This window comes from Mixophyes fleayi, chromosome 10 (assembly GCF_038048845.1).
Source record: "Mixophyes fleayi isolate aMixFle1 chromosome 10, aMixFle1.hap1, whole genome shotgun sequence".
Classification (NCBI taxonomy): domain Eukaryota; kingdom Metazoa; phylum Chordata; class Amphibia; order Anura; family Limnodynastidae; genus Mixophyes; species Mixophyes fleayi.
Window position 1 is genome coordinate 87,714,125 of NC_134411.1, and position 27,624 is coordinate 87,741,748.

A 27,624-nucleotide genomic window follows, 5' to 3' on the forward strand; every position below is an offset into this window, starting at 1 on the left:
GGGGTAAGACAAAACCTGGGAGGTTACCGACTGAATAGAGGAGATTTTCTCTGCTGGGAGAAACACTCTCTGCCTCCTGGTGTCCATGATGAGTCCCAGGAATACCATGCGCTGACACGGGATCAACTGGGATTTTTTTAAATTTATTAGCCAACCGTGGCCCTCGAGAACTGCCTGGGTGAGGGACAGGTGATAACGCAGGCAACCTTCTGAGGAAGCCTTGATGAGTAGGTCGTCCAAGTAAGGAACGACCTGAACTCCCTGCAGGTGAAGACATGCTGCCATAACTGACATAATCTTTGTGAAGACCCTTGGGGCAGTTGAGAGACCAAAGGGGAGGGCCCGAAACTGATAGTGAGCAGATCCTACCGAGAATCTGAGGAGAGACTGGTGGTGGATCCAGATGGGAATGTGGAGATAAGCGTCCTTTACATCTATGGACGCCATGAACTGATTTATCTCTAGGCCGTTTATTACTGACCTCAGAGATTCCATCCGAAATTTTTCCACCCTTAAGTGAACGTTGAGGCCCTTTAAGTTTAGGATGGGCCGAAAGGAGCCGTCCGGCTTCTTGACTAGGAACAGGTTTGAATAAAAAACCCCTTCCTTTCTGCCCATCTGGCACTCTGCAGATGAGCTGCTGGAGTAAAAGAGAAGCGACACAATCCTGTATAGCCCGTCTTTTTAAAAGATCCTGAGGTAGCGGGGTCTGGAAGAAATGCTGTGGAGCCGGGCCCAATAGGTCTATTCTGTACCCCTCTGCAATTATTCTCCGAATCCAAGGATCTTGGGAAGACGCTGTCCATTGTTTTTGAAACAGGGACAGACGTCCTCCCACTGGCGCCCCCTGTAGTACAGGTTGGTCGTCAGGACGCAGGCTTTTCCTGGGTCTTAGCGGCCTGGCGCTTGGTAGTAAACGAGGATCTTCCCCTAGAGGAGGAGCCTCGGTAATTAGATTGTCTTCCTCTAAAGGACTGACCCCTTTGGAAGGAAGTCCCTCGAAAGGGCTGGTGGAAGGAGCTATTCCTCTGAGCGCGGCTTCTGTTAGCGTATACTGGCAAAGAGGTGCTTTTGCCCCCCGTAGCCTGGGAAATGAGGGTATCCAATTCCGGGCCGAATAAGCCCGCTGCAGAAAAGGGGATGGTTTCAACAGAGCGCTTTGACTCAGCGTCACGTTCCCAGGATTTCAGCCATAGTGTTCTCCTTGCTGAAATGGAGGCCGCCTGAATAGCAGAGGAAACCGCTGCTGAATTCTGGGCCGCCTCATAGAGATACCCCGAAGCTTCCTTTAAATGCAAAGCAAGGGGAAGGAGCTCGGAGTCCTGTAAAGCTTCTGCCAGCTGGTCTGCCCATGCTTCCATGGCTTTTGCTACCCAGGCTGAAGCAAATGTGGGTCTAAAGCCAGAACCCGCAGCCGCAAATATTGATTTGAGCTGGGATTCTACCTTACGGTCATTGGCGTCTGGGAGAGACGCTGAACCCGGGGCTGGGAGTAGAGTATGTTTAGCCAGGCGAGCAATAGGAATGTCTACCCTGGGAATACACTCCCAGCGAGTCGCCTCTTCCTCCTGAAGAGGATACAGAGAGGCGAACCTTTTGGGAATGAAAAACCTTTTCTCAGGTTGTTTCCAAGCCCCTTCAGCAATTTCTTTGAGTTCTGCAGAAGGAGGGAAACGGTTGGCTTTTGTTTTGGCCTTTTTTGAACAGATTTCTGTCCCTGGGGGAAACCTCCTCCGGCTCTGGGAAGTCCAGCGCCTGTCTAACCGCTAAAACCAAATCATTAACAAATTGGTTTCTAGGGTACACTTCCTGCTCTGAGGAATGACTATGGTCAGCATCCGAATGGATTTCCCCCTCTTCCTCAGACTCTTCCTCCGAATCTGAAAGGACCACAAGGGGATTTACCGCTCTAAACCTCCTTCTCTTAGCAGGCGGGGTATTAGAGGAATCTAGCAACTGGTTAAGCTTGTTTAATCCCTTCAAAAAGGCTGTAGACCAAGCCGGGTCTGTATTAGCAGGGGCTGGGTCAGCCTGTGATGTGGAAGCTCCCGGCAAACTCGATCCACTGGCATCTGAGAAAGCCTGGGGGTCTGAATGCGTATTAGTATTGCTAGCCACCGAAGTTGCCACAGTTGATAGCAACTGATTTGATTGAAAAACCATTTGGGCTAGGGAGGTAACCCGACTGTGTTAGGGAGGTTACCCAGGCCGGTTCCTCAGACGAAAGGGCTGTAACCTGCTGGCTTTGCACAGAGGGGGCCCCTGCTTCGCATGCAGCGCAGAGCGCCAAAGGGTCCTTCTGCCCACACGGTAATTTTACATGACATTTAGAACATGTGAAATAGGGCCCTTTCCCTTATCTGACATTTTATATAAAGGAAGGCACACCAATCACACAAAATCAATCTAGCTGAATATACAGATAGAGATAAAGGAAGAGAGAGAGAGAGAGAAAAATATATATAAAAGAACAGAGTAAATTACAAGTAATCAACTAATGTCTTTGAAAAAGTTGTACTTGAATATTTTAAACACCATAATATTTTAGGCTAACAGGAGACTATAATGTAAACCTGCTAAGCCAGTAATAAAACAGCAAATATGTGTTTAAAGAAGCTTGTACTTAGCCCAAGGGCCACCAAGACAGGGAGAAGTCCAACAGCAGTCTGTGCTCTCCCTCCGCTCTGTTCCTGTTCCCGGGCTTCTGCTTTGGCGCCAGAACCCTGGGACAGTCCATCTCTCTCTTTCTCTGTAGGAAGGGGGGGAACTCTATGTTTTAGCTCCCCCCTCTTCCCTGATGCCGTTTATGTTCCTGCTTGTTAAAATCCATAGGAAAAAACGGCTTTTGGTGGCAGATTTTGTGGAGACCTCTATTAGTTCCTCTTCCCAGGACAGAGGTCTCCGCAGCGGTACCTTTCCGACGCCCCCCTATGTCTGAGGGGGGAATCTTGGTTTAGCCTCCTTCTCCTCTTTTCAGCGCTGCTGCAGAAATCCAAGATGGCCGCCGCCATTTTCATTATCCGATAACTGGCGCTCTATGCCTGTAATGGCAGCGCCGGTTAACGGGGAGGCTGTAGGAGTGCAGCGGTCCATGAGACCGCTTGTCACTCCCTTCAATCAGGCACTCTGTACTTTGGTCCCTGTCAGTGAGAACCACTGGCTCTCAGCTGACAGGGGAATGCCTGCGCTGCCAAGCTGTGAGTGTGTTCTCTATAGTAGAACACACTCCAGCGCTGCCAACTGAAAGAAAAAAGTAAAAAGTAAAAGAAAAAAATAAAATTTCTTAACATTAAACTAAGCACTAAACAAAAAGGCTGCCCAACTCCAGGGCACCTAAAAAAAAACTGGATTGTACAGGAAGAGGCAGGGGGATTGTAGAGGGGAGGGGTCTATCAGCAGCACTAAAGTTAACTAGTTAGGTGCCAACTCCCAGCTCCCCTCCACAACCCATGGTAAAGCAGTGTCCCCCAGACTGGATGAAAGAGAAAAACAGGCTTAATTGATCTGCATGAGAAACAGAATTTGGAAATCCAAATATTTTTTTCATATGAAAGCCAAAATCACAAATGCTGCATATTCGATTTAATTGGTCCATTATGCCTCGAGTATGGGATTATCCTTATTTTTAAATGTGTCCTATTTATTATAATTTCTTAATATAGTGCCAATCATATTATGCAGCACCGTACAGAGGATATGTAATCATTCACATTAGTCCCAGCCCCACAGGAGCTTACAATCTAAATTCCCCACCATACACACATATTTTGAGAAAAGCCAATTAACCTACCAGCATGTTTTTGGACAGTAAGAGGAAACCAGAGCACCCAGAGGCAACCCACACAAACACAGGGATAAAAAATAGACTCCATACAGAAAGAACCCTGGTCACAACTGAAAACAATTTTTGTTTATAAGTAAAACCCTATTAAAATCCATGTTTATTCACAATGCTCATAGGTTGAGGAACTGATGATATTAAAGAGCCAGGACCTCAAGGCTATAATGCAGAACACAAACCATGCAATATTATTGAACACCAGCAGCCTTATAATTTCCATGGGTACAAATCTGGATTCTAAAGTCAACAAGTCACTGTGTTTAAATCTTATTGGTTAAGGAACAACTAGTATTATGGCAAGTGTAATACATATAACAGGCTAACATACCAATGAGACACTTTCTCTGTGTGCACCGACTCCTCTGTCCAAACGTTGAGTTTTGGGATAATTATTATGTGATTCCTTTGCAATATCGTTATTCTGCCTTGCTAAGCTTTCTGTGGAAGCAGCAATGGGATCATCAGCCTTTGTAAAGTATGAAAACTGGGTCATGTCTTGGCCCGCCACGCTCACCGCTTTTGGATAACTAGACCTGATATTTTCCGTTCTATCAGGTTTCTCAATGCTATCCTGAAAAATATAAATAAATTGTTAAAGGAGAACTATCTCCTTTTTCCACAATCCCATTTGGAGTATACACAATGGATACAGAACCCTGTGTGATGTTTCTTATAGTTATTTATGGAGGTATTAAGCTTTCGAAATGTTTTTAAATTGCGTAGAATAGATTACAGTACATCTCTTTGTTTTCATAAATTGGACTTCAGTTTCACTAAAGTATGGAAGAGCATCTGTCATCTACATATAGTGGAGGCAATCCGTGTCTCCGAAATGTCACTGGTCCATAGTAATCATAGTAATATAGTAATAGGCCACATTCTCAAAAAGAACTGTATAGGTGATGTGTGAGGTTGCTGCCGGACATGTAAATATTTCAATCCATTCACAAATTAAATGAGTGTAAAAAACTCTTCCAAGAAAACAAAAATATATTTTAACTCCTAATTAAAATAACTTACTTAAAATTTAGACACCTACCTCATCACATTGCTGCTGTAGGTATTCTATTTTGTGATACATTTCTTTCGCTTTCTCCCAGTATTCAGCCATACATTTGTTCCTTTTATTTTGATTTGAAGCAGAACATTGTCTTACACTTGCAGTGTGTTCATTTGGATTGAAAGACAACTTTTCAGCTGTAAAAAAAAATAAAAAATAACCAAATCCAGCACATGTACATGTGTAACCTATAAAATAGCAGACTCAGGCCTCGTACCCACTAGCAGTAACATTATAGGCCCGATTCAAATCGGAAAGTTAACTGGGCGTAATTTCCATGTTTAAAAAGAGTGCGCAACATTGCGTAGTTCCGTCGAATATTCAAATACAAACTTTTCTTAAAACACATCAATTGACAGGAGTGGAAATACGCTCTGTATTAACAGTGATAGACACACATAGAGGCTGAAGTGTTTTTTTTAGGAGCATTTACACTGTTTACATGTATATTTACAATTAATTCACATCAGAACGCACATAACTTTTATATGATCATAAATTAAAACAACTGGTAACTATAGAATTACAAACCAACAACAAAAAAAGAACAAATTTAACTATAATGTTTTCAATATAAGCCATGTATTTCAGATTTTGTTTTTTAATTTCATCTATTATTTTAAAATAACTAAATAAATAGTGCTTCCATTCGTACAGTGCGTACAGAAAAGAAATCTTCAATGTGTACAGCTGTTTCTGTGCTAGCTACTGAGGTGCATGTGTGCAGGATAGTAAACATAGACAATAGAGTGTGGATCATCACTATCATCCGGCAGTTACACCTGCCCTGTAGCAATTGCAAAAGATACGGGTGAAAACAAGTGCACTCATGGTAAACACAGGACTTGATCTACGTGATTACGCCTTTACTGTACATGGCCTATGTTAGTCTGCCCATCCCTCGCCGATTTCACCTCTCAAGTTGTAATGTGTCATAAATGTCAGATGCGTGCGGATATGAATTCTATTGAATTGCATGCAGGTGTGTAAGTTTCATGCAACATCATGCACAATACACTACGCAAACAGGCATATGTCTGGACTTCAATCAGACCCTATGGGGCATATTCAATTAGCTTTCCGCGCCGGAACAGCCGCAAAACTTAATCCACGTTACCGCAATACCGTGGATTTTCGTTCGCAGCCCATAGGGTTGTGTACGAAAATCCGCGTTAATGCGGTACCGTATTAACGTCATTAGTGCGCAGGATTCGTGGTAACGCGCGTTACCGCGAACCGGAAAGCTAATTGAATATGCCCCTATGTGTTTTACTTTTGGTTTTCTTTAACACAAGTTAAATGCATGTAGACAAATGAGAAAATAAAACATGTTCTACCAAATGGGACTACACATATGTGTGTTAAACTTGAGCTCCATTTCTGAGCATACATGATGGTAGTGGTTGTTACCTGCATAGAATAGTACCTTAGCAAGGTGCACAAGATGAAGTTCCATGGGAGGGCTCAATTTAGTGGATAGGGATAGTGGTTCCATGCTAAGCAGGTAACAGAGAAGCAAAATGGCAAAGGGTGGGGGTGTGAGTCTAGGATTACAGATATAGCCAGGGTGCAGATTGTAAGTAATGGTAATCCAGGTCCCTCTCGTGTCTGCTCCCAGGAGGTAATACAGAATAGAGCATCGGAATTGTATTGAGACAGAGAAACTTGAAGTTGCAAGGGAACGTCATGCCATCCACTAGTGCAGCCAACGGGTCCCTTGTCCTGGAGCAGAATGTTGGCACCTTATTGTTGTGATGGGAGGCCATCCTGTCCACTTCTAGCTGACCTCATCTCTGCGTTAGGAGACCGAATACCTTCAGGTGAAGAGACCACTCTCCCAGGAGATTGGAGTGCCTGTTCAGGAAGCCTTCCTCCCAATTCTCCACTCCGGGAATGTGCACAGCTGAGATTGCTGGCAAAAAGCATTCTGCCCATGACAGAATTCGAAGACTCCCTCATTGAAAGGGAGCTCTTGGCACCACCCTGATGATTTATGTACACCCCATTCCTGAAGATTGGCATCCGTCGTAACCACGATCCTGTCAAAGATGGTGAATGAGCAACCCTTCATCAAATTGTCTGCACTTCACCACCACCACCAGAGAGATAGGCACATCTCCAGTGATAAGTGAAATGAGCTGACAGTTTAACCGAAGGCTGGACCTCAACCACCTCCTTAAGACATTCAGCTTAAACATCAGAGTGGAACCTGGCATACTGCTTCGAAGGTGGAGACCATCTTCACCATCAACTTCATGCATAGCAGAACGTACGAATGTCTGAGGTCCAGAACTCGTCTCACCAATGCTTGGAAAGTCCGGATCTTGTCTTATGGATGAGAGACCCTCTGCTACCTGATGTCGAAGATAAAACCCAAAAACACCATCCTTAGAACCAGGTTGGATGGTTTTAAATTCAAATTTCACACATGCAAATCCATAACCTGAGCCGTCCTGTGGAGGATCATTTAGGTAAGGCACAATAATAATGCCCAGAGATCTCAAGTGGGCTGCCATCACTACTAAGACCTATGTGAAAACGAGGTGTGGTTGCTAGAGCGAACTGAAGGGCTCTGAACTGAAAATGAGAATCCTGAACTGCGAACTTGAGTAGACTGTGGTGACCTTCCCAGATTGAAATATAGAGATATGCGTTCTTTATATGAAAGCTAAGAATTCGTTGGCCTCCATGCCATGGATGACAGATCTGAGAGACTGGTTTTTGCACGAGGAAGAGGTTGGAATAAAACCCTTGAGTCTTCTCCTGTTCAGGGACAGGGATGACTACACCTGCTAAAAGAGCCAACCACCTTTTCCTTTGGAAGGCCAGTGAAAAAAAACCTCTTTGGAGGATGCCTCTCAAGATCCAGGTAGTAACCTCTCTCTGATACTTGTAACCCACAGGTCTGAAGAGGAGGCTCTCCACACATCACGGAACAACAAAAGATGGGCTCCCACCGCAGTCTGTAGCAGTGTCCCCCAGATAAGATGATGGAGAAAACAGACAAAGTACAAACAGACAAAGTACTTGATAGATCAAATGTATGTTTAAAATCCTTTATTAATATAGTAATAGCACTTACACCAGTAGAGTAGGATTATGCCTTCTACAAGCAATACAGAGGCACTTCTAGTAATGCTAATATATATGCTGTTTTAAGTCAGAGCTGTCATATAAACATCATTGAGTCAATTATCACATCGACAATCAAGATATCAAACAAAGTTAAAATATTATATAACCTACACCAAAAGCAGGATTCTGGCACCTGTTGGCTTCTGAGAGCCCAGGGCACTTGCTCTGCCCAGAAAGTAGAACTCACGGTAGATAAAACTAAACTGCCCTCAAAGCATGAAATACAAGTTTCAAGGAAATAGAGCACAAACTCATCTGAATATGAAACATACTGATGATTTCTCCACATTGTAATGATCTTTAACAACCTCTGTCATTTAGCAATAACTATGCTTTCAAAATGTTTAATTTGTGACAATTTACAAGATCTCATTAACAGGCTACAAAATCTTACTGATATGTCTGCAGTTATGAAGGACAAATGTAGCTGCTTTGTGTAACTCATCATCCTTTGACTCTGTCAGCACCTGAATCATGAGAGGAAGTCCATTGCATTTCAGTAGCTCATATTGATTTGGCTCTGTTGAATGAGACAATCATTAAAAATAGATCACAGAACTGCTCTGAATTTGTATTTGATAATTCCTAAACGGCTATATATGTGTCATTGTCCCTGTGCAGTGTAGTGATTGACTAAAGTAAAAAGCCCAGTGCTCTGGTGCGTAAAATATAATGACAGTGGAAAGAATAAAAACACAAACAGTAGTTATTTTTTCACACTAATCATTCATATTATATTCTGCTACAATGTATAGACTGTGGTATTTACTACTGGTAAATATGTAAGCACTGCATGCATGTTTACGTAAATGATTAATATTATTAACCACACTTTATCGCTGGTGACATGTATTCCAGAGGAAGCTATTAACAGCTAAATGAACAGTAATATGAAATGTTTATACACACCACATTCCTCAGTACAATGGCCTACAGTAAGCACAATGCTGAACATGTCTTCTGATTCCAAACTTCCACTGGACAACAGGGTTATCAGACTTGATATAATGCTGTGCTTTGACAAGTAATGTACAGCCTTCCCTAAAAGTATGGGATAGTAAACGTTTTCTATAAATGCTCTGTAAAACATATCAGCACAAGTTATTCCGCAAAAAGAAACTCATAGTTGTATTGTAGCAGTATTTACTTTTCAACATTCCAACACTCATGAGGTGTAGTGGTTCGGTGTGGGTCCCTCCACTGTTACCTTAACTACATCCTTCTTCTAACCATGAAATACAACATTGCTGGTTTCACAGTGATCAGGATGTTATAAGTTGTAGTGTGCACCACAGCTAACCAATGATCAGCACCACAGAGGTTACATCCCCACCAGCCAGAATACTGTGTCTAATCTGCATTTTGCTTTTATAAAATAAGCCATCCTAGTGTAGGGATTCCCATATATTACAGCTGGTCATTTGCTACTGTGGGACATTATGTGCTCTGAGTACAATACACAGTAATTTTGGGGCAACTCTCCACCAATAAATACTGAGATGGTAACAACTGTGACAAGTCAGTATGAAATACCCATTTATCACTAGAATTGTATTTAGAAGAATAGGTTGTATACAATTATTACCAACTTTTAAATATAAATTCATTTATATTATCAGTCCTGTGGAAAAATCTTACCTAGGAACTGAATGAAAACTAGGCCACACTCTGCAAATAGATGTACTAGAACTGGACAACGTTGACTTTTGGAGCCTCTAATCCTTCTCACAAAGGTGATACAAAGAGAAGGGAAAATATTCTCCAGGTTGACACAAAACACAGAGAGGATAAAGTAAATTTTATTTTTGATGGGAGCCTGTAAGTTAGGATGATTTTTTTTTATTCTATGAATGGATTGGTTGGAGCTTATCCTCATTAGCTGAGGCAGAAATTAAGTTTAAACTCTACTATGGTGATTGGTTCTTCCTGGGTCTGAAAATACAGTGACATGTCAGCAGTAGCGGTTAGAAGATATGTGAATCATTATTTATTTATATAGCGCCACCAATTCCGCAGCGCTGTAGAGAGAATATTTGTCAGACTCCAATTAACCTACCAGTATGTTGTTTTCAGAGTGCGGGGAAACTGGAGCACGCGGAGGAAACATACACAAACACAGGGAGAACATACAAACTTATAAGACCATGGTCGGGAATTGAACTCATGACCCCAGTGCTGTGGGGCAGAAGTGCTGAGCACCGAGTCAGCGCTGCACTCATGAATGCCTTTAAATCAAGTGCTGGTAATATAAACTGCGGGCTGACCTTCTTAATCTGAACCAATGGTGGAAGTGGGGGTATATACGGTGGGACGCCATACCGCCACTTCTCCTAATGCCGTCATTGTAAAACTATCAAATTCCATTCACATTTCATACCTCCACTTTTAGATTTCCACCTCGACCACTGAGCTAAACTAAATCCTGCAATAGCAGCTGCTCTTATGTCACTAGCACAAAGCAGCCACAGCATCATTTTTAGCTTAAAGAAATCAACAAAGTTTAAAGAATTTGTTACTCACTTGTATACTGGTCACTTACGGTTCTCTGAGATACAAGCATCCAAAGTCTTTGTTAGTACAACAGCCAATCTGAAACCCGAACTGTTCGTCTGTAACCCATCCACCAGCTGCAGGAGGACCTTAGCCAATGTATCAAGACCACCAACTGAAGCAAAGTAATCCTGTGCAATACCTAGTGAAATAGTGTCCATATCTGAAACCTATACAGTAAAGCCAATGGCGACTTCCCTCATAGTGGGCCTGATTCAAGTCAGAACTCAAATTGGACGTAATTTTCGTGTTTAAAAAGAGTATGCAACTTTTGCCTAGCTCCTGTCCAAATCCAAACATTTCACACATACAGGCTGAAGCACTCTTAGAAGCATTTGCACTATGTTTACCACATGTGTATTTACAATGAAATCACATATTACAACCGGTCTTTAAATTAAAATATAACAGCTGGTAACAATGTAACAAAAAAACTAAAAAAAAAAAAAAAAAAAAAAAAAAAAAAAAAAAACAAGAACAAATGTAAACTATCATTTTTATCAATATAATGCATATACTTAAGAATTTGTTTTTCATCTTTTATTTTAAAATAACTAAATAAATAACTCTTCAGTGCATACAATGTGTTTTGAAAATAAATCTTCAATATATACCTATGCTAGCTACTGAGCAGCATGTGTGAAAGGCAGGAAACAAAGGCAATGCCATGTTGGTGATAACCATTTACACCTGCCCTGTAACAGGTGCAAAACATACAGCTGACAACAAGCGTAGTAACACTAGTCACAGGATTTATGTGTGAACACGGCCTTACTGTACATGGACTACGTTAGTCCGCCCCTTCCCTCCCCTGTTCCGCCTCTCAATCGTAAGGGGTCGTGTCAGATGCACGCAGATATAAACTGGGTGCAGTTGCTTTAGTTTGGTTTCACGCAAGATAAGCTGCGCAAATGGGTGTACTTCCGGACTTGAATCAGACTCAGTATGCATAATGATAATCTTGTTTGTGTACTGAATACATTCAAGCTATATGTATGCACATACATTAATATTAATTATACATATGCACCAGAAACAGGATGTAAAAAGTATATAAACAATAAAGGGTATTTATTTGCTAACAATGCTGAAAGGGCAAATCGGTACTAACCATAGCAGTCAAACAGTATGGCTTTTATCTGTCAAGTGCAAAGTTACACAAGAAAATGCCTGATTGCTTGTTAACCTGACATCTGACCAGCCACAGTACATTAACAACTGGCTAGAGGCTTTATGTCTCAACCCAGACTTATATTTAGTGCAGCAGGTAATGTCAGTGACAGCCCAAGGGTCCACTGATGGGGCCAAATCACTCCAAGTGAGCACAGTATACTGAATGAGAAAGTGAAGCATTTCCACCTCCACAGTTGGTGGTGATGTTTGCTATTATATCCCAATAACACTGGTTCTAATGTGCAGGGAAGATTCATAACAGACTTCCCTCACTATTGGGTCAACACAAAATCTCAAAAAAAAAACAAAAACAACAAAATCAATAGTTCTTTTTTTTTTTCTTTTAAAGTAATAAAAAAAAAAAAAATGTTAACAAGATTAACAAAAGTCCTCCCTATCGTGCCTAGACTGCATCACACTTCTGTGAAACACGCATGTTGTGTTGTATAAACAAAAAAACGGGAGTTGGACTGATTGATATTTTATACCACTCTTTGGGACATATTCAATTGTCGGCAGAAACGCAGAAAATCTCGCGCTCTGCACACTATTACCGTTATTACGGTAATAGTGCACTGAACCATAGTGACCAAACACTTAATGCAAATTGCTGTGATTCAGTGCACAGTTTCCACCTAAAAACATTTCAAATGAGCCGAGATATCACAATAGGGGCCTGAAGACACAAATGTTTTGTTTTAAATTGTTTCTTTTCTGCATTGTTACTTTCAGATTCAATTCATAACAAAATGAAATGCAATATACAATGTGTACACTGTACTGTAGCCTAACATATTAATGGAGATTCTGTATTCTATGTTTTGACTGCATTTTTCACTCTCCTTCATGCTGCCAGTATACCTACAATATATTAATGTGGACGTAGCTTTTAATTTAAAAATGCATATCAATAGTTTAATCCTGAATGAACAAATGTGACATTATGCATGTTTGTGATTATAACCATAGTACACACTGTACAGCGGGAACACGTTGTACTTACATCTGTTTATTAAACACAATAGGCATTGACAAACAATGGATATGTCAGGTCACTCTCACCTCATTGTGAGTGCAAAATGTCCCTGCATGCTAAGCATATGAATGCATATTACTTGTACTGCCTGTATGGTATACATGACACATTTTGAAAGTTCTGCAATTTTTAACTCTTTCCAAATCTCATTGTGATTTCCATATCCTTGTTCATATGGCATTTTTACAATCATTCTTTTTAGAATATTTACCACCCAGAAAAGATAATTTAAGTAAATGCAAAAGTGTACCTCAAATATCAATTAGTTATATCACGCACCTATTTGTTTTTTGTTTGTTTTTTTTAAATCTTTTTAATTTCACACATTGTACAAAAGACAATATTGTAGAACATAATCAGCAAAAAGAGAAACAGAATTACATAAGCATTAGATCCACAATATAACTTGTGAAAATGAGTTAAACACATCAAAGTGGGTTTTTCAAGAATGTTGTAAGGGAAAAGAGGATTTAAATCAGTTTCTGATTCCATCTGGGGGACACTGCTTAACCGTGAGGTTGAGTAGGGTAGGGAGGAGTTTGGCACCTAAATAAATTAATTTCCAAGCTGCTGACAGGCCCCTCCCCTTTCCAATCCCCACAGGAACTCAGTTTAATGTAGGTGCCAAAGCAGTTGGGCTGAAGATTAAAGAGCTGCTGAACAGTGAATTGGATTCACTGTTAGGATTTTTATTTTAAAACGTTATTTTGTTTTTTTACTTTTAGTTGATAGACGGGTGTACTCTGTATACAGAGCACACTCGTCTGGAGAAGAAGGTTAGGAAGAAATTTTGGAAGAAAGGGAGAGGGAGAAGTGTTGGTGGGGGGAAAGGGGGACAAGGGTGGGGATGGGTCAAGAGCTTGCAATCACCTTATCCCGGAACAGGGGAGTCATGTAGTCTATGTCTCATGAAATTTGCCCCTTATGTAATGGAACCTGTCTATTTTTCTGGACTTCCAGGGTACTATCTACATTGCCCGGGGAGAAATGGGGGAGTTTCCATATTGGGGTTAGTGGAGAGGGCTATGGAGCCAATTTAAAGAGATTATTCACAAAATCCCATATCGAAAGAGTGAATCGGATCGTGTGGCATTCATATGCTGAGGCAGGTGTGTGACTCCTGGACAGCCATGGAAGGTAGTGCACGGGGCCTCCGGGGTCATTGCGTTCTCAATATCCACCCATATTTTCAAACCTAGATTAGCGTGCCAAGAAGTCACATGGTGTATTTGGGTGGCATAGTAATAATTAAAGTAAAAATAAAGTAAAAACAAGAAAGTAGACCAAGTCCTCCTTCTCCAGGGCGGCGATCACGCACCTATTTTGGCAGAAATGCACATGATTTTACAGGGAACAGCATGGGGTTGGGTCAGTTGTACAATTTTAAATTTTCTTAAGGGGAGATCTGGGCAGATCGGGATCACTCCTTGCAGAGTGCTAGCTAGGTGCAAGCACTTTAGTGCTCTAACATGCAAACAGGAGATTCAGTTTTGCCGGATATTATTTCTCAAAGGGTTTTTATTAAGTTTTTAGTAAAAGAATATGTAACAAACATAGCAGTTACCACAGAGTACAGTGCATAATGTAGATCCAATAAATCAGTCAGAACTGCCCAAAACCAAGGGCTAGAGAAAGTACATTTAGGCAGACAGGGCAGGGTGCAGTACAATATTTCATAAAAAAAAAAGGGATTCAATTTTACGGGAGGTGACAGGCGAGTACTCGAGGTAATCGAACGTTGTCCTATGCTTTCTATAGGACGCCTTTTGCATCTTGCAGGTGCACATTAATGGAAAAGTACATTTCTAGATGTATTTTTACCTATGCAAAAAAAACATTTTTAATCACATAAAGTGACAATGAGCCACGTTGATGTCCACTTGCCCTCATGAGTTATTCAGAACATAAACTAGACTAAACCGAGCAGCATTTATGGAGACACTGAAACCAGGGCCAATCTGTGTTTTGTCTCTGGGAAGAGCTGTGGTGAAAAATTGTCTGGACTGGGCTTGAAAAAGTCTCAAATGTAGCCCCATCTCTGAGGCTTTAGTGGTCGGTCTCTTTCCTGACAAAGCTGATCTTCCCCTTTTGCTGTCGTCCACAGGGAGCGGAATACTCATCCCTGAAGCAAGTACCTCTTCCTCTTGCGGAAGGACTTTTAGTTTATGAGCACTGACAGAGAGAAATGAGTGCTTTCCTCCTGTGGTCTGACTGATAACTGTATGTAGCTCAGGTTCAAAGAGGGACTCAAGTTATTTTGGATTCTGGATTGGCCTCCGATGAGCTCCAATAGCTGAAGCTGAAATATTGGCAGCGATAACACCGGCATCCAATGATATGATCCACCATTAAGTGATTAATTGTAACCTTGGTGTACCGGAGTGAGGCATTAAGGAAGCTGTTCTGACCATTCAATAATGGCTTTATGAACCCAGGATAAAGCCAGAAAGGGTCTGAGAAAGGGTTCAGCAAATAGACTTGAATAATCAGTGTGTGATGCACAGCCCTCACTAAATCTTAAATTCCTCGCCTTTTAGAGGAATCCTCATAAACTCTGAAGAGTCCTCTATGTCTAATTCACCTGGTACCTCACCAAAGGTCAGAGGACTGGGCCAAAGCTGAACTATGACGTTTAGTTGTTCTGGAAAAGAGAAATCTACACCCTTTTCTGGAACAGACTTGGCACTCAGATTTCTTTAGTTTGGTTCTTAAATTGGCTCAATAATAGATTAGATAGTTAAAATAATATTTTTCCCCAATGACTTAGCTATAGCAGTAACAAGAGGCAGACATCCACTTACTGTTATTGGCAACAGTGAGGCAAATGAATGAGCAGATCGGCCGAGCTATCTCTGGTTGGACAGTGTGCTGCAGCCACTCACTTGCCTGTGGAAATGCTGAACTGCACAGTTTCTGGTTTTCCTCTGAAAGAGAAACACAAAATTAATTAATGCAAAAATGGTAACACACTGTGCTGTCATTACCCTTCACGGGTGAAGAATTCCTATTCCATAACCTGTCAGAAACAGAATAAATAGGCCCACTGAGCTCCTACCATTTTGTGGGTTATTGACACAGGAACATAGAGCGCTGCAGATAGATGACCAAAGCTGATACTGTTGATTTGTGCTGTCAATGGACAAAACCATGTTGCACGTCAACATTTTGCTGCAAAAGAAAAAAAAACATTATATCTACAGGCTTAGACACTATCAGACGTCTACATCACGTATAAAAAATTACCTAAATAAAAGGAGAAGTATATCAATACATCCTGATTCTCTAGCAATCGTCTGACCAGTCTCTGCAACAAATATTTAGGTAAAAATAAAAACAAGCAGACAAATAAGTACGAAAAACTGATATCTTTACCTATTAAGCACAGTGGTAAAAATCCCATTGTCATATTCAATTTCCCCACAAAATAAATGTATGAACAAGTGCATAGTTTGTCAGTATGTTTTAGATAACCAAACAAAATAAAACCAACACAATGCATATGTACTTACTCTCTCTGATATGTACTAGTGAGAGAGAACACACAAGATCACAGAATATCAAAAATCATGTGTATGTGGCCTAATTAACTTGTAGTTGAGTTTTAGCAGGTTCTGCCTGGATACCACTTCCTCTAAAGAATATGGGAATTGCCTTATTTATAATGACTATATTAATGGATATGCATAAAATGTGTTAAGGTGAAGATATATTTCTGAAGTATGACGTGCATTCACGTGTATTTATATATTACTCCAGAGGAAGTGGCATGCTAATTAATTATCTGCTGCCACAAGAAAATGTTAAAAGTGTTAGTTGATGCCGCTATATTAATATCTGCATTCATTTGTTAAGGTGGCTGGACTAAAAACAGCAGGTGCTCCTCCTGTGTAAGGTTGGCTAGTCAGAAAAGTTCTCTCACCAGTGAACGTATATCATTGCTAACGATCAAGAAAATGCCACCCTGTTGCCAATTGGGTTCGGATCTACACCAAACTAAAATCTTTTAGTATGTTATATGACTGTTTTGAAAGTCTTACATGCTTACAAGGAGAAGGCTGTGTACTCATACCTGGCTAGGAGGGAAAATTATTTGCACGTGCTTAGTCAAACAGTCCTGACTGGTTGACTCTGTGTAGTCTTTTCCCTTTCCCAGATTGGGCACAATGTTCACATCGTCTCCTAGGATTGGTTCAGTCATTGAGGTGCTTAGTTGAATTTAATCCAGGACTGGAAACTGCATTAGTCTTACAAATGAAGGTCTTGCAGTCCACGTTGTTGGTGTTTAACATCACTACCTGAGATCAACAGATTAGAGCGAACACTCTACCCAGAAGCATGAGCAGCTCCAGGCTGCGTGAGAAGGAGCCTGGCGGTGGCAGCTATACTATCTAACCTACAACTAGGGGCACCGGGTTGGTAAACAGTTGAACATCACAATCAATGAATGGCTAGTGGCAGCTGCCAATGAGGTAGCTGGCAAATAAGGAAATGCCAACTATAACTTATCTATCCATTGTTCCCCAGACCTCTTAGAGTGTAAGCTCACTTGGCCACATTTACCTTCTGTTTCATGTCATTATATGTAATGTATTTGTATCATGATCCCATCAATGTACACCAATGTGTATTATGTCAGCGCTATATAAATTCATAAATGGATTCAACTTCACTAATCTGTGAGTTATTTCCATTACCTATTAGTCTGCAAGTCGATCACTCAAATATATGTAGTTTTAGGCTTCTGTGCACAACCTTTCATTTCCCCACTGCGTATTCAGTATTGGTGCAAAAAGCAACATTAAAGATATTAATATTCATGAGGAGAAGGCTGGGCAGGTTTATCTGCATATTGCTCATCTCAGATGTATTACTTAGCTCAGCAATACAGAGGCTGGAATAATCTTAATGTTCAATAGCGAGTTTACTTCAAATTAATACAAATGCACTTACTGTTGTTTGAAACTAAGACTAAAAAAAGAAAAACAGACATCCGTTGTAGATTTACAGAAGACTGATCATTAGATAACACTTCATGGACATCTTTGAAAAGATCCAAGGTGCACAAGTTTTGCTGGCAATATACTGAAATGAAACAAGAGATGTTAAAAGCACAAATGTCTTGAAATATCGTCATAGTTTGCAGTCAGGAGACATCAGGACACCATTACCATTGCTCTCTGCTAGAACTCCGAGAGTATATAAGGAAGTCTCTTTTAGTATGGCATGAGTGCTGGATTTTGCTAGGATATTGACGAATATTAAGCCACCAATTTCTCTGAAATAGTCACTTGCATCACCTGTAAAAACAGATTTACATCACACTCATCATGACCTGGGAATGTGCACTGCAATTTGTTCATTACGTACATATAATGTATATAAATTTAGTTGCTGTATGTAAATGTCTTACTGTTATTCTGGCAGATGGAGCGAACAGTCGCCAAAGTCTCTTTCTGAGACACAGGATTATCCATTTGAAATTTCAGACATTCTAATAATAGGTTGAGATCTGTCTTCATTTCTATTAAAATATATAAACATTATTTGTTATACCATGTGTAAGACGTTAGAATCATTGAAAAGACATGACAAATACTAGTCACATACTAATCTTTACTGGCAAGTGGTTAAGTTTTGCGCTTCAAATGAATAAAAGACTGGTTACTTATGTCTGGTGCACGCTTCGAACACAGAGGTCCTGAGTCATCAAGGAAAGTAAGGCAAAAAAAAAGGAGCAAATCTGATCCAAGACAAACCATGTTACAATACAAGGGGTGCACATTTCTTTATTATTTTGCATGTAAGGAAAATACTGGCTGCTTTTAATTATGTTACAATTTTTATTAAGTTCATTAAAAGGGAACATTTGCAACTCCTACCTAAGGAGAAATTTTAAAAAGTGACTGGTGTCAGTGATGCTTAATTTTCTATGAAAGATATTAGTCATAGAAAATTCCCTTACCCATTGTAATCAGAATCACACAAATAGAGAATTTATTCGTCTACAATATATACGAGAGTAGACTACCTATAATATGCCAGTTTATTATTCTCTTATTTGTTCGTTATTACCATGGATTGATTTGTGAATCCCTAGACCCCTTGTAATACTTATTAATCCCAGCAGAAGTTTTAGACTCACACTTATTAGATCACAGATAGATAATCCGCCATACCTAGATATAAATCTTGTTAGAAAGATTAATACAAGTAGTGCTCTCCAAAGAGAGGTAGGTATTAGTATGTTGCATATAGTCATTTGATAGAAGTTAATGTGGGACCAGATACAGTGTTCTCCCCAGCACCTATTTTCCAGGTGCTCCAACCGGATGATTTTACTTGCCACCCGGCTCTTGGAGCCCAACAGAGTCCTATTATAATAGAATAAACCATTGTTTCTCCTATTATAAACAGGCACTATGTGAGCACTACAGCCAGCAGTGTGTGTTAGACCACTGACCACCAGTTTGACCAGTCCTGGCAGGTGTAGGCAATAACCTCTAACAATTTTCATTATTATTGCAGAGTCCTACAAATGCCCCCACCCTGCTGCTTCTTAATGCCACCCGGCTGGCAATTTTCTGGGGGGTGAACACTGCAAATAGTACTATACATGCATTATATTACACATATGGATCGCCTTCAATTCATGTAATGAGCGGTTGTATGCACAATTGCTATAGCCGGTAAATTACAAACTTCAAAGGAGAAAAACTTACTAACAAGATAGTATTCATATATTTATTGTTGTAAGCACGTATATATCCGACAGCGACAAGCCAATATACGGCTTTAAGTAGTGGAGTCTCAATTAAACTGTACATACACCGGATTAACAGTACTCTAATGATATATTGCTACCTCCCAGACCCATTCAGTAGCGGGTGTATTCTCTGGCGGATTTCCAACGTGAGCTTATTGGCTTCAACAAAAACAGATTTTATTTTATTTTTTTATCAAACAGTCTTTTAATCTTTCAATCACTGATTTGAACCAGAAAACTAATCTCAGAATTATTTTTACCTTGGTGATCTAATATGTACAGTTATGGTCAAAAGTTTTGAGAATGACACAAAAAAAATTCTTCACAAATTCTGCTGTCACAGTTTTTATTATGACAATTTGCATATACTCCAGAATGTCATGAAGTGATCAGATGAATTGCAATTAATTTCAAAGTCCCTCTTTGCCATGACAATGAACTTTATCCCCAAAACAACATTTACACTGCATTTCAGCCCTGGTCCACAAAAGGACCAGCTGACATCAGGTCAGTGATTCTCTCATTATCACAGGTGAGTGTTGACGAGGACAAGGCTGGAGATCACTCTGTCATGCTGATTGAGTTAGAATAACAAACTGGAAGCTTTAAAAGGAGGTTGAAATCATTGTTTTTCCTCTGTTAACAATGGTTAGCTTGAAGTTAACATGTGCAGTCATCCTTGCTTTGCACAAAAAGGGCTTCACAGGCAAGGATATTGCTGCAAGTAAGTTTGCATCTAAATTAACCATTTATCGGATCATCAAGAACTTCAAGCAGAGAGGTTCAAAAGTTGTGAAGACGGCTTCAAGGCACCCAAGAACATCCAGCAAGCGCCAGGACCGTCTCCTAAAGTTGATTCAGCTTTGGGATCTGGGCACCACCAGTGCAGGGCTTGATCAGGAATGGCAGCAGGCAGATGTTAGTGCATCTGCATTGCACAGTGAGGCGAAGACTTTTGGAGGATGGCCTGGTGTAAAGAAGGCCAGCAAAGAAGCCACTTCTCTCCAGAAAAAAACATCAGGGACAGACTGATATTCTGCAAAAGATACAGAGATTGGACTGCCGAGGACTGTGGTAAAGTCATTTTCTCTGAATTCCCTTTCAGATTGTTTGGGTCATCTGGAAAAACGCTTGTCTGGAGAAGGAAAGGTGAGAGCTACCATCAGTTTTGTGTCATGCCAACAGTAAAGCATCCTGAGACCATTAATGTGTGGGGTTGCTTCTCAGCCATAAATAAAGAATGGTACCAAAACATCCTCCAAGAGCAACTTCTCCCAACCATCCAAGAACAGTTTGGTGATGAACAATGCCTTTTCCAGCATGATGGAGCACCTTGCCATAATGCAAAAGTGACTAAGTGGCTCAGGGATCAAAACATCGAAATTTTGGGTCCATGGCCAGGAAACTGCCCAAACCTTAATCCCATTGAGATCTTGTGGTCAATCCTCAAGAGGAGGGTGGACAAACACAAGCCCACAAATTATGACAAACTCCAAGCATTGATTAGGCAAGAATGGGCGGCCATCAGTCAGTATGTGGCCCAGAAGTTGATGACGGCATGCCAGGGTGAATTGCAGAGGTCTTCACAAAGGAGGGTCAACATTGCAAATACTGACTCTTTGCATAAACTTAATGTAATTGTCAATAAAAGCCTTTGACACTTATGAAATGCTTGTAATTTTACTTCAGTGTACCATATCAACATCTGACAAAAGGGTCTAAAAACACTGAAGCAGCAAACTTTGTAAACACCAATACTTGTGTCATTCTCAAAACTTTTGGCGATGACTGTATAATATAAAGGACAAGTTTGTAAATGCTCGATTGTATAAAAGTTTCTAAAAATAAAACAGATCATTTGAGAAGTTTAGCAATCCTTCATGACCATCAAAAACATAAGAGTACACTTTACAAAATGAATTTACATACTTGTTACACCAAATGTGACTGACAAGTGCATGTCAAAGATACGCATTTACTTTAACAAAACTGCACCGGTCATAAAAAGGGGTGGCGCCCACTGTGTGCCCCTGCATGACACTAGTGTGACCTTCCCAATGATCCACAAAATTACTGTACCTCATCTTCTTTCCAAGTCACCAACATTCCATACAATGCATTTCCACAGCACTACTCCCAGTCTCATATCCACTCATCACTTTAGTAACAAGATGATATCACATGCAATATGTATAAATATGTTCATTTGTCACATTTCTAAGGCATGGAAACTCTGTATTATCATTTGGCAAATACTGTGATGTGGAATATGGACATCTTAGAAAACATTCAACTAAACAGTCTTACCAATTGAGGCAGTTTTCCCCCCAAACTGTGCAAGTTCAGTTGTATCCATAATGTCGGGAGCTCTAAAATAACAAAGTAGAGTCACAATGACAAGCTTTAGAAATAAAATGGGTTAAAAGGAAGCATATATAATTTAATATTGTGGATTTCTACCCGTCAACTATAGAAACTTGTCCTTTGTTAGAAACTACAGGTGAACAGTTATTTTGTCACTGTTCTCTATGAAGTTCTGGAAATGTGTGTAGCAATTGCACTGTATGCAACACCAGAAGTGTTTGTTTTTTTTAAATTTAGGGATGCACCAAACACACCGCTCACATCTTAGAAGAAATCCAGTCTAATATTGAACTCATATGTGTGAATGCTGCTATAAGCAGTTCTGTATAAGGTTTAGTGTTCATAAGGTATGTGCAGCCATCTTTCGCACTGGTTTTATCCAGCCTCGCACTAACTTGGACTGTGGAATTAGCAAGTACGTTTTATATGTAAGCTTAGGAAATCTGAAATATACACTAAGAATATATAATTAATACATAAATGATGGGGAGATAAAATAAAACAGCTATTTTGGCTATCTAGTCTGTTAAAATCTCATAGGCGCCTACATTAAATTCAGACGGTCAAGTCTTCTCAACTACCCATTTTCTGGTCTCAAGATTTTCATCCTTAATCTCCCAGATTCCTTGAGAGTTGAGACAGATGGTTACTTTTCCATCACCACTTCATTAAAGTCAGTAGAATGAAGTACAGATGAATATGCTCTATACTGCTCCACTACAGGGATCTAAAGCAGGATCAACAATCTTTGCTGGGGGAAGTGTAAATCATACAACCAGCTTTCAGCTCTCTAAATGGTAAATAGCAGTCACTGTTGCTTACACCAGTGGTTCCAAAACTTTCTCAGTTTGAGGCACCCTTAGGGTCTCCCATAATTTTTCCAAGGCACTCCTAAGCCAAAATAATTATATAGTTCTGTTTTTTAAGTAGTTGGGTCAAAATAACGTAATAAGTATTTAGGCCCCTTCACCATCACGCTGTGCCCCTTCATCAGTTTCCCTTTTATTACACTGCCCCTTTCATCCTAGTGCTGCCCCATCGTTCCTTTACTAACTTGGCCTTGTCTTCCAGTTCAGGTTCCTCTTTGCACCGCTCACCACTGTAAATGTCAGACATGAGGACATCACGCCCGACAGTCAGTGCAAAGGGAGGAGGGTGCCAAGCTCTGCGCCCCTGTGCTGGAAAGTATTTTTTATTTTTATGCCAGCCAATGGACAGGCAGGGGATGGCTGGCAGAGCTGAGCGTCTCTGAGGCTTGGCACCCCTTCCTTGCATACCCCTTACCCCCGGCCTTGGCACCCCTGTAAGATTGTTGTGGCACCTGACGCACAATTTGGGAACCACTGACTTACACACAAAACTCGGAATCAGTGGCGCTATATAAATAAATGGTGATGATGATTTAAACTCCAGCAAACAATCAATAGTCCAATGTACACGTGCTGAAAATGCTATTTACCACTTAAGAGTGTTATGTACAATCTGTAACGTGGCTGCTAAAGGATATGGAAACCCTCACTCAATTTTTGTTGCACTTTGCTGAAGGATCGGCAGTAGCAGGATATACCTGCCCGAAGTAGGCAACTCAGGACCGCATGTAAGCAACACATCACGAGCAGCCCTCCTAGGCCAGGTACCCCCCACTGCAGCTAAACCACCGAGCCAATTGTGTTAAATATTGAGATTTGACATAGGATTTTCATCATCTTTAAGACAACCTCACAGGCACATCCCAGAGCAGGTCTGGGACCATTGCTGAATGCCATTATTTGGGGTGAGAGGCAGATTAAAGGGGTTTGCACTACAAAGTTTGTGCTACACTGTGGTTTTTATCTCATAATAGCGACATTATACTGGGGAACTGCATTGTGTAGTAGCTACCAGAGATTGTGGTCTGTAGTGTACAGTAATTACACATAGGCTGTGTGTGTGTACAGCTGTCTGGACTGTACAGTGGTCTCTAGAATATGATCTGTATTCTGCAGTGGTCACCAGAACAGGTGCTGTATTTTATTTTCTTCTGTAGAATGTTTTCTCTATTGCATATCGGTCACTAGAATTTGCTCTGCATCGAACGCTGGTCAGAATAGTGCTGCATTGTATTGGTTATAGCTCTATGTAAATTACATTGGCTTTGCAAAAGCCAGATCCTACAACCCCTTCCACCCCAACATCTGAACCCATTACTGCTGCAGTTACCTTGTTGGATTAGTTTTACAAGTATTTTGATTATGTTACATCAAAGAATCAATTCAGCACAGCTAACTGGAAATAATAAATTAAGTTGAAAGCTCTGCATCATAGCATTTTGTAAAGATCACAAAATGTCACGTTGGAGGGTGTAATAATCCAATGCCATCAAGCAAACTACATCCACAATTTTTGGTCACGTACAATTTTCATCTGCCCAGGTTGACATTTTCGATTTAAATTGTTTACCCATTAATCTTATTTTAAACATCAGTCCTGTGCCACCCTATGTAAGAAACTAGAAATAACTTTGGAACAGTTTGTCATTTTAGCTGCACTACCTGCATTTATAAACACATATACTAGCCTGTGGGTAGTCACAATTCCTTATTTTGGGTATACGGACAGAGCTTTTTCCACTTAAATTTATTTTATATTTGCTTAATTTATTTTTTACAATAGTTTTCCATATATCCACATATTTGTCAATTGCAATAATCATGGCAAATCAAATGATTAAGTATGAACTGTATAGTTTTAAGTGGTTACCTAATTCAGCCCTGGTTAATGCAATTGGAAAATATGTCAGAAAAGTAGGATACTGACATGAAGTCAGTGCAGAAATCTCCATATTATCACGATGAGCAGCCTTTTATTATATAATCTGAGCAAATTAATGCAATTGCTGTCTGTAATGCTTTTGCTTGCAGGACTACAAGTCCCAGCACCTGGCTTTCAGGGATTGTTGGAATGTGTAAAGACAAAGGTTGCACAACACTGAATAATGCACCAAACACGTTTAATTCCCTTACATGTCTGTGGTGGACAAGGACATAATATGCTTGTATTATGATTTATGTGGCTATGTACTAAGAACAATAAACAATTACCCGTCTGTGGTGCAACAGTCACAGAACAGCCCCGGATGTAACTAATTACCGGCTCCACACGCGCACTTCCCGCCCAAAAACTGCAGCTCCTCCGGTGACGTCATTATCACACACGGTCCTTGATTGGCCGGCGCGATTAAACAAACGCTCTCCAATACGGAGGAGGGGGGCGGGGAGAGATGTGATTGGCTGCATCTTCTCCATTGAAAAAGCAGCGGTACCAGTCTGATTGACAGAGACCCTGTCCTGTAGTTATGGGAGATGTGGGGTTGACCTGACCAGTGTCACGTGACGCTCAGCATGAGACTGACATCCTGAACAAGATAGATGTTGCCAGCCCAATATCATTTTATTACCGTCACATTATTTATGCATTACAGAAATGTATGCAAAATTAAATAGTCCACATGTTGCTGTCCTTAGAGCAGTTCTGGCTCTACAGGTGTTGTGTGAAACTACAAGCCCCAGCATTCTTTGACAGTAGATAGCTGGCAGGGCATGCTGGGACTTGTAGTTTTACAACACCTGGAGAGACACAGGTTGGCAAAGCCTACCTCAGAGGATTAGGATTTTAACTCTTAACATCTCCAGAATACTCAAGAGCTCCTGTCTCCTTCACATAGGAGAGACAGCTGCCTTATGGGCTACACCAATACTCATGAAGTCACTAGGAAACAATATACTGGAGACACTTCCTGACTAAATATTAATGAGACAAGGCTCTCTAGTGAGTTGCTAAGACTACATATCATTTTGATTAAGCCGACAAATGGCTTCCCACTCTGTAGTAAGTGACAAATGCACTTTAAGATGCAAAGGTGGATACTGCCTGAATACTGGAGCAATTTGGTGACATGCCGGTTATCTGCATTCATATTGGGCAGGTCCTGCACAGACTGAACATGATTCTATGGGTGCATGTAGTAAAGTCTGCAGCAGAATGCACATTAATTATCACAGTTATCAGTTGACCACATTTTGCAATAGTCTCAAACTACATCTTTAGATCAGATCAGCTTCGTTGGTACATATAACGAATTGTCCAATTTGGTCTCAAACAACCAAACTGGCCGTCCAAATGGTTGTGCGAGTGAGGGCAATACAGACCTACAGGACAGGAGGCTGAAGAATTGGAAATACAGCATTAAACATTCTCTAATGTGTAGTTTATTAATGTCAGTAGCATGTTATATTTTCATTGATGGACAAATATCTGCTTAATTGATATTTACAGTATTGTACAACATTATTTCGAACAACCAAAGAAGGGCAACTTAGATGAAGTATTAAATGATATTTTTCAGCCTTAAAGAACAATTCATCATCATCAGCTATTTATAAAGCGCCACTAATTCTGCAGCGCTGTACAGAGAACTCATTCACATCAGTCCCTGCCTCATTGGAGCTTACAATCTAAATTCCCTACCATACACACACACACACACACACACACACACAGACTAGGGTCAATTTTGATAGCAGTAAATTAACCTACTTGTGTTTTTGGAGTGTGGGAGGAAACCCACGCAAGCACAGGGAGAACATACAAACTCCACAGAGAAGGCCATGGTCAGGTATCGAACTCATGATGCCACTGCTGTTAGGCAGCGGTGCTAACCACTGAGCCACCGTGCTGAGAATGTTGCTTTTACCAATGTATTCATTGCAGGTGATTGGGCAGCTGAGGCAGCCATTGGTGTCTAGAGCAGATATAGAAAATTATTGTGCGCAAAGTAGTGTAATGGACATTTGCTGATGAGCCAGCGAAACGGGGGTTGAGACGATCTGAAAACAACTGCAGGATGGGGCCTCCAAGTGCTTTAGCTTGTTAGGAAGAGTGAAGGTTACTCCAAATCTATAGTTAAAAAAGGTGACAAAATTGATAAAGCTCTGTGCCTTATTTAAAGACTGTGATTTGACGGCTGATGTTATTCGTCAGTAGCCGTCCAATCGTTATTCTTGACACAAAAGCTGTATTCATTTGAACATCTGTAGGCTGTTGAGCAACGGAGAATGGATGATCATCAGTGCCTGTAGGCATGCATTGCTCAGGTACTGTGAGTGACCAAACCCTTGGACTCCTATGTGTGGAGTTTGTATGTTCTCTCCATGGGTGCGTGGATTTTCTCTGGGTGCTCCGGTTTCCTCCCACACTCCAAAAACATACTAGTAGGTTAATTGGCTGCTATCAAATAAACCCTAGTCTCTCTCTGTCTGTATGTATGTGTTAGGAAATTTAGACTGTAAGCTCCAATGGGGCAGGAACTGATGTGACTGAGTTCTCTGTACAGCGCTGCGGAATTAGTGGTGCTATATAAATAAATGATGATGACTCCTAGTCTTGTCATTTGTATGCTGTGTAATTAGAACTATACCTCTAAAGTGAGCTACCTGCCTGTCAGAGGCAGGTAAAACATGCTGGAATTTGTAGTTCCGCTAGAGATCCACAGGTTGCCAAACTCTGCCATTGGTGGAGTCACTGCCATATTTGATCCCGGCTACTTTAGACAACATGAAAAGCTAGTTTCCTGGGTGACAACTATTACAAGAGCTAAAATCCCCTGTAATCTAGCCCTTACAGCTCTCTTGCGTCTGCTATTTCTTAAAAAGTAAACTGTCAGC

The 27,624-nt window shown here is 40.7% G+C and overlaps 1 protein-coding gene across 9 annotated transcripts in view; it reads right to left on the reverse strand.

Moving 5' to 3' along the window:
- Positions 1-25,121, reverse strand: part of TERB1 (telomere repeat binding bouquet formation protein 1) — a 50,849-nt gene extending 25,728 nt beyond the window's left edge. For 3 of the 9 annotated variants that reach the window (XM_075189016.1, XM_075189015.1, XM_075189020.1), the window contains exons 1-13: positions 25,003-25,117; positions 21,866-21,927; positions 18,206-18,316; positions 17,964-18,092; positions 17,746-17,877; positions 16,039-16,099; positions 15,851-15,963; positions 15,597-15,719; positions 10,576-10,728; positions 8,946-9,077; positions 8,431-8,556; positions 4,881-5,038; positions 4,170-4,412 (exon numbers count right to left, since the gene is read on the reverse strand). In XM_075189016.1, the coding sequence (XP_075045117.1) occupies positions 4,170-4,412; positions 4,881-5,038; positions 8,431-8,556; positions 8,946-9,077; positions 10,576-10,728; positions 15,597-15,719; positions 15,851-15,963; positions 16,039-16,099; positions 17,746-17,877; positions 17,964-18,092; positions 18,206-18,316; positions 21,866-21,914 (1,530 nt within the window). In that variant the 5' untranslated portion in view covers positions 21,915-21,927; positions 25,003-25,117. Of the gene's footprint in view, positions 1-4,169; positions 4,413-4,880; positions 5,039-8,430; positions 8,557-8,945; positions 9,078-10,575; positions 10,729-15,596; positions 15,720-15,850; positions 15,964-16,038; positions 16,100-17,745; positions 17,878-17,963; positions 18,093-18,205; positions 18,317-18,398; positions 18,494-21,865; positions 21,928-25,002 lie in introns of those variants that run through there. The other 6 variants (XM_075189018.1, XM_075189019.1, XM_075189017.1 and 3 more) reach the window with 6 other exon arrangements.
- Positions 25,122-27,624: the final 2,503 nt, after the last annotated feature.